The 17068-nt window shown below is 40.1% G+C and overlaps 2 protein-coding genes across 2 annotated transcripts; both read right to left on the bottom strand.

Annotated features, from left to right (window-relative positions):
* Window positions 1-3194: 3194 nt before the first annotated feature.
* On the bottom strand, window positions 3195-7838 carry hikeshi (heat shock protein nuclear import factor hikeshi). The gene is made up of 5 exons (XM_066706278.1): window positions 7560-7838; window positions 6385-6622; window positions 6038-6189; window positions 5765-5883; window positions 3195-3490 (listed from the first exon to the last, which is right to left on the bottom strand). Exons 1-5 carry the CDS (start codon window positions 7587-7589, stop codon window positions 3436-3438), a joined length of 594 nt encoding a protein of 197 aa, XP_066562375.1. The 5' UTR covers window positions 7590-7838; the 3' UTR covers window positions 3195-3435.
* Window positions 7839-9125: 1287 nt separating this feature from the next.
* Window positions 9126-16224, bottom strand: eed (embryonic ectoderm development). Its single transcript, XM_066706277.1, has 12 exons — window positions 16081-16224; window positions 14753-14905; window positions 14242-14334; window positions 13169-13234; window positions 12182-12307; window positions 11348-11429; window positions 11066-11157; window positions 10711-10844; window positions 10512-10617; window positions 9998-10156; window positions 9761-9834; window positions 9126-9439 (listed from the first exon to the last, which is right to left on the bottom strand). Exons 1-12 carry the CDS (start codon window positions 16180-16182, stop codon window positions 9313-9315), a joined length of 1314 nt encoding a protein of 437 aa, XP_066562374.1. The 5' UTR covers window positions 16183-16224; the 3' UTR covers window positions 9126-9312.
* Between the last annotated feature and the right edge of the window lie 844 nt (window positions 16225-17068).

The raw sequence follows: 17068 nt of genomic DNA, 5'->3' as shown, positions 1-17068 counted from the left end.
TGAAGAAAAGCTAAACAAAAGCCATAATCTAGAATTTTACTAATATTGTCTGTTCAGTACAAAAAAGCTGGTTGTTTACAATCAATACTGTACAACAGGGAGAAGACTTACAGTACATAATCAAAATATAGCACAGACATGTTAACCTTAGGAAACGGTGAATATTATTGCCATTGCTTGATTTAATGATCCTAGGATAGGGACCTCACTCTCTGATACTGTGCTATTATATACACTTTCTTAACTAGATTCTTTACTTGAAATTTAAAGATTTCAAGTCACCTGCTGTACTACATTAGAAACTTCAAACCACCAATTGCTTAGGAGCTTAACATTCTGTGGGCTTGTGTGGCTCCACTTCGCAGCTGAGCTGTTGTAGCGTCTAGACGTTTCCACTTCACAATAACAGGACTTACAGTTTACTGAGGCAGCTCTAGCATGGCAGAAATTGTATGTACTGACTTGTTGTAAAGGTGGCATCCTATGACTGTGCCACATTAGAAGTCACTGAGCTCTTAAATACAGCCCATTCTATTGCCAATGTTTGTCTATGGAGATTGCATTGCTGTGTGCTTGATTTTATACACCTGTCAGGAATGGATGTGGCTCAAATAGCCAAATACACTAATTAGAAGGGGTATCCATATTTTTGGCCACATTGTGTATATCCAAAGCAAATATCTATAAATATATCTAATATTATTTTTGCCACATCTTCCTAAAAAATGATCCCATCTGGGGCTCTCTGGGCAATCTGAAAAATAATACACAGCAATGTCAAACTGATCTGGGACACCTTTTCATAAGTGACCACATTAAGCTAAGATTTGGTTCCCTGTCATCGCACTATCAGTGACCTATGGTCTCATAATTCCAGACACATTCAAACAGGTTTAAAGTAGTTGCCTCTAAACTTACATGAATCAATGTGTTAATTGTGAATTTGATGTATATTCTGAGAATTAGTCTTGCTACCCAAACACTTAGATCACATATCGGATCTTGATGAATGAAATATAGTAAAGATCAAAACCTGTACTGTACATTGTGTAATTCGTTTAGAACAAAATGATGTAACAACGGTCAGTAGAAACCAAAATCGCCAACCGATTGAGGGCTGGATTCAAATTCACACCGAAAATCAAAGTAAACAATTGAAATCACAGGCTGTTTCATCACGGAAACTCATAATGTGACTCAGCAGTGTGTATGGCCCCCACGTGCCTGTATGCACTCCCGACAACATCTGGGCATGCTCCTGATGAGACGGCGGATGGTGTCCTGGGGGATCTCCTCCCAGACCTGGATCAGGGTGTCAGTGAGCTCCTGGACAGTCTGTGACGCTACTTGGTGGCGTCGGATGCACCGATACATAACATCCCAAAGGTTCTCAATTGGATTCAGGTCTGGGGAACGTGAGGGCCAGTCAGTGGCATCAATGCCTTCGTCATCCAGGAACTGCCTACACACTCTGGCCACATGAGGCCGGGCATTGTCCTGCACCAGAAGGAACCCAGGGCCCACTGCACCAGCGTAAGGTCTGACGATGGGTCTGAGGATTTCATCCCGGTACCTAACAGCAGTCAGGGTACCGTTGGCTATCATGTGGAGGTCTGTGCAACCCTCCAAGGATATGCCTCCCCAGACCATCACTGACCCACCGCCAAACCAGTCATGCTGGATGATGTTGCCGGCAGCATAACGTTCACCACGGCATTGCCAGACTCTGTCACATGTGCTCATTGTGAACCTGCTCTCATCTGGAGGAGCTGGACTACCTGTGCTGGACTACCTGTGCAACCTGAATGGGCTGCAGGTACCGCCTCATGCTAACAGTAGTGACAAGGACACTAGCAAAATGCAAGACTAGAGAAGAATCAGTCAGGAAGGATAAGGAGAGAGCAATTGTCTGTAGCCACCACCTGCAAAACCATTCCCTTTTTGGGGGTTGTCTTACTGTTGCCTCTCCAGTGCACCTGTTGTCACTTTCATTTGGACCAAAACAGGTGACATTGATTCACAATCGCTTAGGCGTCCTTACTGGACAGATTGACATCCCTGAAGTTTAATTGACTTGGTGTTATACCGTGATGATTATATGTTCCCTTAATTTTTTTGAGCAGTGTATATATTGAGAGAGAGCAAGAGAGATTTTATGTATATATAATCAGGGGTGGACAAATCAGTACTATGTGTGGTAGTCTAATGGGCTACCAAAAACCTACCAAAGAGGTAGCCCACATTTTTCAGTTGATAAACATTTCTATTTTAACACTCCATTCAAACCTTAAGAAAAAAAGTAGACAGGTAAAAGGTAGTAAAAGGTTCAGAATAGAAATACACAAGCACTCCAAGTACGTACAAAAGCTTTTTCTGTTTAAACATTGAAAATTGCCATTTAAACTAACAATACTGACATAAAAATAAATAATGTGCACCTTTAATCATAAATCACAAATTATATTGTTTTGTAAGTTTAATTGTAAAATTAGTGCTGTAAGGCATTGTTAAAGTGTCTTTCACTTTTTTGTCTCCTCACTATCAACACTCATCTTTACATAAGCCACTTGCATTTTGTCCTACAGTTCATAAAATAAATACTATTACCGCAAACTTTCCCTATGGGCACACATGTAGAGAAATGGACATTTCTGCTGCTCAGTCAATCTGTGCTGTTTCAGGCACAATGATATGGCATGAATAACAAGCTATTTATGTGGATTTAGTAAATAAACACTATATAAATCACCTCAACTCTTCTCGTCTTGTATGACTTTTTTTAAGAGTGCGTACATGATGTGCTTACAGTTAGTTGCCATTATTAAATAAGCAGCTCTCCTACCTTGATGTATTTATTTGTTGACTTATTTATTTTTCCTCTGGCTTGTGTGGACACCCTTAACAACCGGGACCTCAAAAAGATAACGTACAACAATAATGTTGTTTCTTCATTTTCAGCCTTGACAATTGTATATGAAGTCTGGTCTTCACAGAGGAGCGAACAGACTAATGTGGTATTTAGGTGATGAAACCAACACAGAGGAAAATGTTTGTATGTCGAGATACTTGCTTTGCATACGACTGCAGAATGAACTTAAGCTATGATGTGACAACCTGCCTGAATGATGGTTAATAACCATTTGCACTGACATCCATCATTTGGCAAGCCTTGGCCCAAATCAGAAGCACTCAGACATGTTTATCCAAGTTTATTTGTGCTGCAAACAAAAAATATAATATAAACCAGTCATTAAAAAAGTTATTGTTTTTGGTATAGAGGAAGTCATGGTTTGATCTGATATAAAACCCCTACAAACCAACTCAGATGCTGAGAGTTCAAGAAACACAGCTGTGGTGGTGTGAATGTTTTGTTTGTTGAAATTATTAAGGGGTTTCTGAAGAATTTAGTTCCAGCTGTAAAAAAAAATCCATATATTATGTTTTCCAGAAATTCGGGTTCTGTGCCATTCGCCTCTGATAATTCTCATACCTGTAAGGAAATGAAATAAAGAATTAAACAGAGATACAAACAAAACAAAAAGTCTAATTGAACTAACTAAGTTCCTTCATTGCACAAAACTGTCGATACTCCTACACCAGCTCAAACAAAAGTAAGGGTTCTGAAACTGAAGAAACCAGTGTAATGATTAATAATTAGTATTAAAAATACTGGCAAATTAAACTAGGTCAGCAAAATACAGTTTTCCTGACTTATATTACCGTTTGTGTTTTTTCTGTTTCTAATTTCTGTTTCAGACCTAGACATGCACTGAAGATAAGAATACATCTGTTCTTGTGACGGGAGTTGCCAACAGTCATGATGCCCAGCCCAGGAAACAACAAAATATAAAACCTATGACAAACTTGTAAGCTTTTGAGACTGACAATTGGATTGTTCCTATGTCATTCTTCCCTGCTAGCTTGTAATAAAGATTGAACACTTCAGCCTCCTTCACTCCTTTAAAGGACAGGTTCTTCATAAACAAAAAGACAAGAAGAGAATGGTTTATATTTTGCAGTCCTGAATAATCTAACTCTATATACAGTGAGGGAAAAAAGTATTTGATCCCCTGCTGATTTTGGACGTTTGCCCACTGACAAAGAAATGACCAGTCTATAATTTTAATGGTAGGTGTATTTGAACAGTGAGAGACAGAATAACAACAAAAAAATCCAGAAAAACGCATTTCAAAAAAGTTATAAATTGATTTGCATGTTAATGAGGGAAATAAGTATTTGACCCCTTCGACTTAGTACTTGGTGGCAAAAGCCTTGTTGGCAATCACAGAGGTCAGACGTTTCTTGTAGTTGGCCACCAGGTTTGCACACATCTCAGGAGGGATTTTGTCCCAGTCCTCTTTGCAGATCCTCTCCAAGTCATTAAGGTTTCGAGGCTGACGTTTGGCAACTCGAACCTTCAGCTCCCTCCACAGATTTTCTATGGGATTAAGGTCTGGAGACTGGCTAGGCCACTCCAGGACCTTAATGTGCTTCTTCTTGAGCCACTGCTTTGTTGCCTTGGCTGTGTGTTTTGGGTCATTGTCATGCTGGAATACCCATCCACGACCCATTTTCATTGGGAAGGAGGTTCTCACCCAAGTGACGGTACATGGCCCCGTCCATCGTCCCTTTGATGCGGTGCAATTGTCCTGTCCCCTTAGCAGAAAAACACCCCCAAAGCATAATGTTTCCACCTCCATGTTTGACGGTGGGGATGGTGTTCTTGGGGTCATTCCTCCTCCTCCAAACACGGCGAGTTGAGTTGATACTCAAGAGCTCGATTTTGGTCTCATCTGACCAAAACACTTTCACCCAGTTCTCCTCTGAATCATTCAGATGTTCATTGGCAATCTTCAGACGGGTCTGTACATGTGCTTTCTTGAGCAGGGGGACCTTGCGGGCGCTGCAGGATTTCAGTCCTTCACGGCGTAGTGTTACCAATTGTTTTCTTGGTGACTATGGTCCCAGCTGCCTTGAGATCATTAACAAGATCCTCCCGTGTAGTTCTGGGCTGATTCCTCACCGTTCTCATGATCATTGAAACTCCACGAGGTGAGATCTTGCATGGAGCCCCAGACCGAGGGAGACTGACAGTTATTTTGTGTTTCTTCCATTTGCAAATAATCGCACCAACTGTTGTCACCTTCTCACCAAGCTGCTTGGCGATGGTCTTGTAGCCCATTCCAGCCTTGTGTAGGTCTACAATCTTGTCCCTGACATCCTTGGACAGCTCTTTAGTCTTGGATATGGTGGAGAGTTTGGAATCTGATTGATTGATTGCTTCTGTGGACAGGTGTCTTTTATACAGGTAACGAGCTGAGATTAGGAGCACTCCCTTTAAGAGAGTCTCAGCTCGTTACCTGTATAAAAGACACCTGGGAGCCAGAAATCTTGCTGATTGATAGGGGATCAAATACTTATTTCCCTCATTAACATGCAAATCAATTTATAACTTTTTTGAAATGCGTTTTTCTGGATTTTTTGTTGTTATTCTGTCTCTCACTGTTAAAATACACCTACCATTAAAATTATAGACTGATCATTTCTTTGTCAGTGGGCAAACGTACAAAATCAGCAGGGGATCAAATACTTTTTTCCCCTCACTGTACAATACTAACAGTTTCCGGAAGGAGAGCTGCATTATACATAAAATCCTTGATTATTTGTCCTCATAAAACACAAAAACTGTTTTTCTCTTGCACTTGTTGGGCCTGGTAGGGTACTATTAGTTACAATGTTGCTGAATGAGGAGTATGGAGTTTACCACTTGAGGATCACGCTGGCAGGGATGAACATCTCAGAGGGATTGGGTGTCATCTGAGCCTGGGAAACAGCGTAGGACGCCGTGAAATTATACAAGTTGTCCAGCATTTTCTGTGTGAACTGCAATTAGAGATAGAAGCAGAAATTCAGGTAATGGTCGCACATGCTTCCCGGTGGACACACCTCAGAGACACCAATCAGTTATATACTTGAAGAGATATGAAATGGTGTAAAATGATTTTCTGCAGTGATTCTCTGGATATGGTTTACTTGCCTGTGTGAAGGAGTCTACTGTACAAACAGTAGCACTGGCCACAGGTGTCTGCTGGGTCAGCTGTGCCAGTGGCTCTATGGAGACTCCCACCTGGGCCACAGAGGGGATCTGAGGCACAGCCATCATCCCAAATGGATGCTCCCCTCCCACACCTGAGACAACATTAGTGGGGGAAAAGAAGAACCAAGAAGTTAAAATCAAGGGCACCGGCAGTAACAGACTTTATATCAGTGTGGAATGGCGTCACAGTGAATTGGCCTAGTGGAATGGCATCATCCATGCAGCACTCTATGATTGTGTGTGTTGTCAACAAGCAAGCACACTACCATGCTATAACCCACACTCACCGGATTTCAGGCCAGAGATTTTGAAGATGGCACTGGGCTTCTCGTTGGTGATGAACCCAAGAAGCTGCCACACTGGGGCGCCGCTGAGGTCAGGGTAGGAAAAGTACACGGCCCCACCCATTCCTGCAGGGAAGGGCACTGTGCCCAGCATGAACACCACCACGTGGTTGATGTTCTCATAGTCCGGGAGGTTGAACACAAACTTGTCACTGGCCACCTGTTGTACATCTGTCTGTACCTGTAACAAGTTGGAAAGTCAGTGTTTATGAGGTCCCAAGCTTTAACATGAAAGCATGCAGTCCTGATGTTACATTTTGGAAGTAGGTACCATATGACATATCTGCTATCGGATGTGGTTAAAATCACAAACTCAAACATATGAAATACACTTCATTAGAACACAACCAAAGGAATCTTTTGCTCGGGGCCACCAATGCTGGTCAGCCTGTGACTGATGGGTCTATTGAACTCATTACACATTTCATAAGAAACTGCCTTCAAAATATCAGGAAGTGTTTCTTAATTTATTGAGGCTTTTCAAGTGTATTGAGAATCTCTGAGTGTGTACCATTCCACTTACTACAACAAATACACTGAAGTGGATTCCTTACAATACTATCTACTACATATGGCTGCTAAATTAGCTTAAAAAAAAGTTGAGGTCTAGACATTGCTAACCACTTTGTAAATGTTAATTTTACAAAATTAAAAAAGCTCATCAGTATTAAGACAATTAGCAAAGTTAAACATTTCAAAGGCAAGATGTAGAAAGGAAAACCTGTTGTTTTCGAAAACTGCTGTTCATCAAAACGACTTATTCAAAACTACAACTTATATATGCTTGGGCAGGAATAACCTATATAATTTAGCTAAAACATGAACATTATATATTGTGTGCATAATTTACAACTACAGCTATAGATACAAATTGCCCAGACTGTAGTAAACTGTGAAAATATCTCCATTACTATTTCAGAAGTATTCAAGGATACACTATATTCTTTTAATACATAATATTGTAATCATATACGTTTTGACGTCTAAGAATGACGTGCGCATCGCTTGAACGTCACTTTTAACACACGCTCGTCTCATCAAAACCATGATGCAATTATGATCTGTCAACAACCATTCAACGCGTATGCATATGACAACCTGGCGTTACACACACTTACCAATCTCCCTGCCACTAGACACCCAAACATCTTTAAAACTAGATCCCAAGGTTTCGTGGTTTATCTGTATCGCATCGCAGAACCCTGCTTGCTTTTTCTGCATTTCACACTCAAGTCTTTCTCAAATTCCCTTTTCACGACCAATGCACGTTTATGACGGCTGCATGCATGTACGTGCACTTTTGCATTTGAGCTCGGTACTTCAGAAACTTCTAGAGGCAGACAGAGCTTCAGTGAGCCAGAGGCAGAGCTGCGGCAGGATATCAACCCTGAACCCTTGTCTCTCTGACCCAGGAAACAAAACACTGCGCACCAATGTAAGCCCAGGGACGTGTGCATGTATGTTCAGTTCACAGACGCTAGGGTCGCCTTCGTGTAAGGCAGATGTCCGCAGTTGTGCACGGATCTGCGCCGCTCCGCCAATGGGATTGGTGCGATTCTGCAGATCTGCGCAGAAGTGCGGACATCTGCTCTCCTAGAACACGATCCTAGTGTCTCTGAACTGAAGATATAAACATCTGCACTTCAGCGATACTATCAGTCCTCGTTATTTTCAGAGATGGGAATATGGGAACGGGATGGGAACAGATTTGCAGTTGTGGGAAAGTCGATTCCAAATACTTGATTCCACAATGTACTGCGTATCTGAGAATTAAGGGAATAGAATCTGATTTCGATTACGATTCTTATCAAACAAAACCCAAAGCCTAAAAAAGTATATGTACGGCATTAACTTAAAATATTGAATTATTTATTAAATGCATTTAAACACACACATATATATATAACAATGTACAAACCAAATTATATTTATTTTTCTCTTTTTAGGGTGCTTTCGTTGATGTTGTATTTCCTGAAATATTAGTGTTATGTTATGTCATGAATCGGTTCATGAGACACTTGGACCGGTGGGTCAGTTGAAATGGATAGTGAAAGTCGGCCGACCGACTAAACTGCGAACTAGCATTTAGTACTTTTATCACTATCAGCGGAATAGGTGAGTACTATCCTATCAACATTGTGGTTTTTAATTGGCTAGTATTTAAATGTTACAATTGTGATTTAAAAAGCACTTGATTGGCTTCACATATAGAAGGCAAATCAGTCGGAGTTCATTGCAAATGCGAACAATTTAAATCCACACCTGGGGTATATGAAAGTTTTTGGTTTGGTGTAATTTGAGATCCAGAGCACACTGACTAAAACAATTTATATAGTTAAAACAACCGACTTCAAATTAGCTATTTGTTGATGTATAAATGTCCATGTTTATTCAAAAAACTTTTTGTATGGAGTATGAGGTTATGCTAGACCACATGTTCAGGTACAATCTTCCATATAAAGGTTATATTTTCTTTGATAATTTCAATGAGTTCCTCCTCATTTCAAAGCAAACACCACCAAAACAAACCCCTGAAAAATGTAAACATTTTTTGAATTCGATAAATAGGGTTAAAATGAGTATTCCCTTTGCACTTTTTTGCCCCAACCCCAATTATATATATAGATATACATACATATGGATAGATATATGCTATATTTATTTTAGATGAATAAAAAACAGACTTTAGAAAAATAAATTTATTATAAGCAACAAGGATCAAAAACAAAAAGCAAATAAAAGGACAACAGGGATATAAAAGACAGCAGAGCTCTCCGGCTGTGGGCTTCGGACCCTGACACTTCCACAAGGCGAGGCCATTGAAGCTCAGGGGGTCTGCCATCTCAGATGCCCAGGAAACCGTGCAGGCGCTCAGCGCTGCCGATCCCAGCGCCAGATAGAGGCGTCGTCGCACACGGCAATCAGGATACTGCTGTCACGGCTAAAGCTGGTCTGGCGGATGGCAGAGTTGCACTTAGGGTGGGTCAGGGTGGTGCATCTGGAAAAAGGACGGAGAGTCAATCACACTTTACTGGAGTGAAGTGAACGCATACCAGCTTGACCACAAACATCCCAGGATTGCTTTCATTCCCGCCACAGTCAAAGAACATTTCGGTGCCCATTCTGACTCTCTGAAGGTAACGGAGGGAAAGGCAAGTGAAATCTGAATGAGTAGACCAGTCTCAATATCTGAGAAGCTTTTGTATTTATTCATTTGTTGTTTATATAAAGTCCACATTATTTCTGCATTTTGAAGATGGACACAAAGTGGTTTTGCAAAGTACAATCTGGAGAAAAATAAATAAATAAAACTATTTACTTTGCTTTATGGGGGTCCTCCACTTCCAGGTCCCATACATAAAGCTTCCCGATCTGATTACCCAGAGCCAGCATCTGCCAGGAAAAACAAACATTTTGTTAAACTGTGACGAAGTTTAATGGCAGTGTTAAACACAGGGGAATAAACACAATGGGGTAAATAGAATATCAAAAGTAAAAAGCAACCAATTGTGTAAAGTGACACACACACTCCTTATATAGTTATTCAAATCCATACCTTCTGCCAAAAGTCCATGGAGAATCGCATGTACCAGATGTCACACTGGCTGTAGTCAAAGCGTCCCAGGATGGTCACATTGGATTCATTTGGTTTGATCCTGTCAATGTCGTCTTCCATCTTCCCTGGTTTCCAGCATACAATGGCATTTTCACACGACTAGGGAGAGAAACAGGACAAGATTATACATCAGACCCTGCATTTCATCCTGCCAACACAGCTTAGTCTGTCTTCCAAGCTATACAATAGTTTGTTAGAATCAACATAAAGTAAGTAAAAATGTACACTTTTCACAGAATTGACCTGCAAGAAAAATGCATTCAAAAGTGTCTTGTCTGCCTCTATGCTGTGAATAGGTAGTGGAGTAATTTCTCCATTCATTATGTTTCATTAACACATTAAATAAATATGACTGACAGACAGACGATATCTATACAATAAAAGTATAATATGTAGTAAGGATATTCTAAAATGGATCTGTCAAAAACAAAGAATTAATGATTCTAGCACTCACCTTGGACAAAATTAAATCTCCCAGCCACCGCACACAGTCAACATAATTCCTGTGAATGTCTCGCGTGGAGAAATCAGGGAAATGGATCTTCTGGGAGACGAATGGCCTGTTTTCAAAGACAAACAGTTCACTCTTGAGCATTCTGTACAAACTTTCTTCTAAGGAGTCAATTTTACCTTTCAACCCATTCCCTGATTACCTGTTGGTTTTACTGGGGTTGTACTCGTAAGACCCCCGAATAGCTTTCTGCATCCTCTCAGAGTTTATCCTCCATAGCTTTAGGGAGTGGTCCATACCACAAGACATGATCTTCTCGCCCAGTAGATCGAAGTCCTGGTGAGAGAGAGACTTCTTCACAATTGTCCATTCTACTGTACACAGAACACTGTGCAGTACAACAAAATTAAGTTAAAGGGTGAAATGTGGAGATTTATAGTCTGTTAAAAGGTTTGTGATCTTTTAGCGATATCCTCACCATTAGTTTTCTCAAGGTAAAACATCTAAAGGTGCATGAACCTTATATACCTAGCCATCCTCCACAGCTTTCTACTTACAGCACTGAGGACTTCATCACGATGCCCCTCAACTCCCCCAAATATAGCCACCAGCGTGTCAGTCTGGATGTTCCAGAGCCGGAGGGCATGATCTGCACAGACAACACACCTCTTTTACTGAAGGTCAGCGGCTCGGTTTACTCGGTCAAACACAGGCACTGTGAAACCACAGACTGCACGAAGCACAGCTCATACACAGCATCAAACTAATGCTTAGTGCATAACCTTGACACTTACCGCTGCCTGGTTAATCAAACATGAGCAACCAAAACTAAACTGTACCTTTACTGACGGACAGCAGGAGGTTCGGGTCCCGAGGGTGAAACTTCAGTTCATTGATTGCATTCCCATGTCCCACATAGTGCTGTAAAAAAGACAGGGGTCATTTGCATGGCATTTTAGCCGGCTGCTGTTCTGAGGGTGGGCAGAAACAGTGGGCTGTAGGAAGACGCTTATGACAGAAATCTAGCATGTAGGATCACACAGTAGGTGTTTTCAAAGTTAAGTGAGTAAGACTTGCACAGACCAGTACTTGGTTGGAACAACACTGGCCTGAACACTCAGTCATCACAGGTTTCCAGCAATATCTACATCCGTGGCATTTTAAAAAGGACATTAAAAATCGTTAAGTGAAAATTGTCTTCTAACAGAATAGTATAAGATTGTCTTAGCTTTACATTGGCCAATTTTAGTAGCTTCTTTCTTTTCCCAGTAAACTACAGGGGATATACTAAATACAGACGTGAAGCTTTAACCCTGCATGTTGAACACTAATCATTTCAGAAGGTCTGAACCAGGACAACAGAACAAATGCAAAGAGGCAGTGAAAGGCAGACCTGGATCCAACCCACCAGGGACTTGAAAACATAAGCTGAACAGATGCATCAACAGAGAAAAACGACACTAAAGGCAGTATTCACAACGTTTTGTTTCAAACATTCTTGGTTCAGTTTGTTTTGAAACAATGTAAAGTCTCCTTCAAAGTCTTAAAAGTTTCCTCTTGAAGTGTGGGTGGAACAGTTTATGTCAAACTGGGGACATTAAACAACAAATCTACATATTTGGATCAGGGTGGAGATAATTACTCCCTCAAAAGCAATGTGGACAGAAACTCACCTTGATGCACTGCATAGTGATGTGATTGATGACACGAATGATGCCTCGTGACCCCGCCACAGCCAGGAGGGGGTGGCTGGTGCTGCTGTCGAAGGTCCACGCGCAGGTGTAGAAGTTCTCATCCGCCTTGTCGGCACCACACATTAAGGATCCTCACCATCGCACTCGCTTTGCAACAACCCTCCTTACCAGGGAGAAAACGCTCTTCATCCCATTTAACGAACTCATTTTGAGAGTTTCTAAAGAGCTGGAAAATTATTGCAAGAGTTCTCTCTCTCCCCAGTGATGTTTCCGGTCTTATTTAGATGCAGTCTAAATAACTGCAGAGACCCACGCAATTTTTTTAGCAGTATGAGCTGGTCACAAGAGTTGTGGGCACTTTGGCAACCATAAAGAATCTCACCAAGTAACTAATTATGACAACCTTTATTTGAGGTAGTGGGACCAGAAATTCGATCAAGAGCCTCTGATGAGCAGTTACTCATAAACCTTTGAGTGCCTACCTTTTCTCTGAGTGACTAGTGCATGATTTTCCATAAATCATAATCCACCCTCACTCCCATTCACACACAACTGTTGTACATAAGTAGAACAGCACCTTTACCGTCAACACTTTTACCGAAACTGTCCTCGGTTAACATAATACTAATTATGAAATCACTACCTAATCTGTACCCATGCCAACTTTATTTTATCATCTATAAACATAACTATATATTATATAGGCCTCAGTACCCAAATCAAAGACTTCACCTCCAGCAAACATTTTTTCTCAGGTCTAGAATCTTAAACAGCCGAAAGTAACCTGGTTCTGTACAACCATCAAGACTCAACAATCAAGATAAATAAAAATGTTAACTAGAATGTTGAACCATTAGTCAGGTGGGTGCTCACAATCACATTTAATGGCCTAGGTACATCTCTCACCATGTATGCTGCGAGCAGCAGGAGACAACCAGTGCTCTGTAAGGAGTATAGGAAGGATACATCAGCATCTACATAAGACTGCAGTAGACGGATTTCTCCTTGTGAATGACACTCATATAATGTTACCTGGGGAAAGAAAAACAAAATAAAAGTTAATTCTTATTCTTTTTAAATTTAACAGTTAAAAAATGGTATACCCACATGCAATATACCTTTAACGGTGTAAAGAAATGAAAACAGCATGCTGTAAGTCACCCTGGACAAGGGTGTCTGCTACGAAATAAATTAATAATAATAATAATAATAATGCTGTAGTCCAAAGACCAATATAAAGAAAACTGTGTAATGCTTTCATCAAAGCACACAAAATTAAGTCTGGTTCATGCTAATGCATTTCTGTGGAATGCACATTATGCAGATCATTTCAGTATCAACAGTAATGCATGTGTTCCTTATTTGGAAGTATTCTTTACTAACTAAGAAACATTGCACTTTTGTTATGATAAGGGATACGTTTCCATGGAACTTTAAATCTACATTTCCTGCTGGTTAAATACTTCAAAGGCTTAAGTCCTAGTACTGCAGAACTACCACAAATACAGTCAGAGCCCAGAGTCAGGAATCAACAGGATTTTATTTGAAGGCCCTCAGAGAGCCAGGCCCCCGGTAGGTCTCCCTAACTCTGAAGTTAGTCCACCACTTGACATGCATTTACACACAGCAACAACAACGACTCCATATACAGAACATTCAGACAAAGCAGATTTTAACAGAAAATGATTTCATACTTCTCCTTTGATCTTCCCAAGTGTATTATTAGGTCAAGAAGCAATTCTGTATCCAGGACAACATTGCAGATGGTACTGCGGTTTTATACATTTAGGATTGGCGAGCAGCCTGTCTGCTAAAACAAAAATGTATCCGTTTTGGAGCTATTGAGTAATGTGGTCTGCTTGTATTTTAGGATTGTAATCTGCCAGTACTGTCTGTAAAGCATACAATGGCCAGGTCACAGGGGTCTTCCACCTACAGCAGACACTGTCATTCTTTACTATGGATAGGGATTAGTAGTGTAAAGCACAATTAAAGTTATTTCTGATTTTAGGTTTGAATTTTCATTCTATAGTACCTACCCTATTGCTCCCCACTGTGGCAAAGACCAGAGGGTCCCCTTCCTTGCTATGCCAGTTAAACTGAACTCCAAACAGAGGCTGCCCATGGTCTTCCTGTCCAGCAAAACAATCACATTAGCCAAGCAAAAATAAATTAATTAATAAAAACATGCTTTATTATAACATCAGAAATATCTGATTTAAAATTATAAGAAGGATACATGTATATACAGTTTCAGTTAATCCAAAAAAAGTTACTTGATGATTTAACTTAGTTAATAACTCAATATCTATGTATTAATATCGATCAATTACTTAATCAAACACCGATTTAGCCTAGTAAAAAGTGTAAAGATTGCAGTTGACTGAACTCAGTTAAGACAGGTGGGTAAACTTGGCACTAAAATGTTGATACACTCCCAGTCTTAAAACCAATCGATTTAGCACTTCTGCATTCAGTTCACACTCTAAAATGATGCATCCCCTGTGCATTACGCTCTAGTAAACCACACAGCCCATCAGGTGCACTTACTTTGAGACTGTTGACGCACTTAAAGGAATATTTACACTTCTTGGATTTCCACTTGCCCTTGCCCCAGCTCTTCCTGCCAGGGGCATTGGGGGTATTGGTGGGGGTGTCAGGGCGCTCAGTGTTGGTCCCACTTTCTATACTGACAGCATCATCCTGGCAACACAAACACACCAAGCTTGTTAATTCACAGTGCATTCAACCCATTTCAAAGCAACAAATAATTTGCAGCATGTAGAGAAATGACTCAGTACTAAATGGTAAATGTTAAGTACACCAAGAATGAACAATAGATTTTATTTTCGGATGCAGCTGGTTTGTTGCAATTTATGACTTTTGTGTAATTCATAATTCTGGCGTTTTGGCACATATATGATTAATTTGGTCAAATACTATCAAATTAGTCATTCAAGTAATAGACTATATATTTACATATTAAAATGGCTTTACATACATTTCTTCCCACTGAACAATAATACGGTTTATAAATATCAGCCTATTATTCCCCGCTATAGTGTATTGCTGCATGCATGTTTAAATGAAAGTTTATATCCCCACCGTTTTAAAATCAGCAATTTGCAGAACAAATAAACCCCGTCTCGATAAGTCACATACATTTTCAGAAACCAAAAACGAATGAGAAACTGACTCAAAGGCCACGAATAACAGATTCATTTATATGACACCCTTTAAAGTGAAGCTTGAGCAATAGCATTGCAATTCACAATAAAGCAAATTATTATTAAATCGCATGTTGGCAGTTCAATTAAATTCCTCCTCCCAGCGTAACATTAGTTGATGTATATTAACATATAATTAAGGTACTGCATTTCCAGCAGAGTAAGACACTGAACAAAAAAAAAAAAATGTTACAAAGGATTTTTCTCTTTTCTTTAGGTTTACAGTTTTTCATAACAAATATGAAATAAGTACAAGAACCACCAAGCAACACACTGTTTTAATGTGTAATGGCTTCAATTTGGAAATTCTGCTATGATTGGTAATGGCTGTCAATTTATGATAGATTAACACCCCTGATTCAACACTGCTGTAATCAATACATTGATGGCTTCAATGTAATCAACAGCAAAATATATTTCTTCCCAGTAACTAACATTTTCCTTCAGCCCCAGCAATAAACACAGCTGTTGTGAATGTGTAGATCACGCTGCACAAATAACACCAGGGCCTATAATTTGCACAATCTCCCACATCTTCCAGCTTAACTTTTCACTCTACTGTTGCAACACCGAGGTCAACGGGCTCCCCCTCTAACCCGCATTTCTAACCGTGAAAAACCCTTCGGCAAACACCATCCACCCCAGCCTTACATTTTCATCCCCTGAAAGGTCGGGATTGCTATTTTCATCGCTGCTCAGTTTCTGCTTTTTCGCAGGCATGTCGTTTCCCGCCTCGGCTTGGCTCGCAGACATCTTCCCTCATCTTCCTCTTCCTCCAGTTTGCCGGCGTATGGCCACACTGCCGTAAACCGTTTTGACGACCAGTCCTCAACGCCTGTTGCCACTCTCCCGTAAACCTGCCGCATTGTCGCAATAATCCCCTTCTTTCGGATTAATTGCAATTGTAAAGTATCAAGAACTATTCCAGCGGTAATGTAGAAATTATGTCCAAGTCATTTTTATAGCTATCAAACAATACAAACCTTTAACCTACTACTATTCTTTAACAACTTTAAATCTGTAACTGCGATATATTGAGCATATTGACCGTTATTTGTTTAGGCTACCGCTCCTTTTTTAAAAGATGAAAAACAATAACCCGTTTTTAAAGAAAAATATGCTTATTTTAGATCAACACCGTGAAAAGCCGTGGCATTTCTCCACTTTGTGCGTGTGCGGTTTCCTCTTACCAGGAGCAGGTGTCAACTTAAAAATAAATTCACCAATATAAAAGCATATGGGCCTATTTATAGTCCTGTTCCTCTTCTCTTCGTCCAGGTTTCTGGGAATGTTGTTGACCAGGTAAGAAGCGAATTTTATTCAATCAAAAAACACAAGTCCATACCTGAAAATGCGATGGCAGCACAAATAAACAGCAAGTGCATTACAGCACTAGATGGCAGCAAACACTCAATTAAAGAATACACAGTACAGAAACTCGAGTCCTTTCAGTTGTATTATTATTATTATTATTATTATTATTATTATTATTATTGATAATACGGGTGTTTGAACTGTTATTATATTTCAGATACACACCAGGTTGCTTGTGCATTTCAATCTCGTATCCACACATCTCAATCTTTACGCCCGACTCTTTAACATTATGTTATTCCCCACTTGAGTCCAAAGAAAGCGA

The sequence above is a fragment of the Amia ocellicauda genome, chromosome 6, assembly GCF_036373705.1.
Source record: "Amia ocellicauda isolate fAmiCal2 chromosome 6, fAmiCal2.hap1, whole genome shotgun sequence".
NCBI lineage: Eukaryota > Metazoa > Chordata > Actinopteri > Amiiformes > Amiidae > Amia > Amia ocellicauda.
The sequence above is the reverse complement of the archived record's forward strand: the minus strand, read 5'-3'. Positions and strand labels throughout refer to the sequence as shown.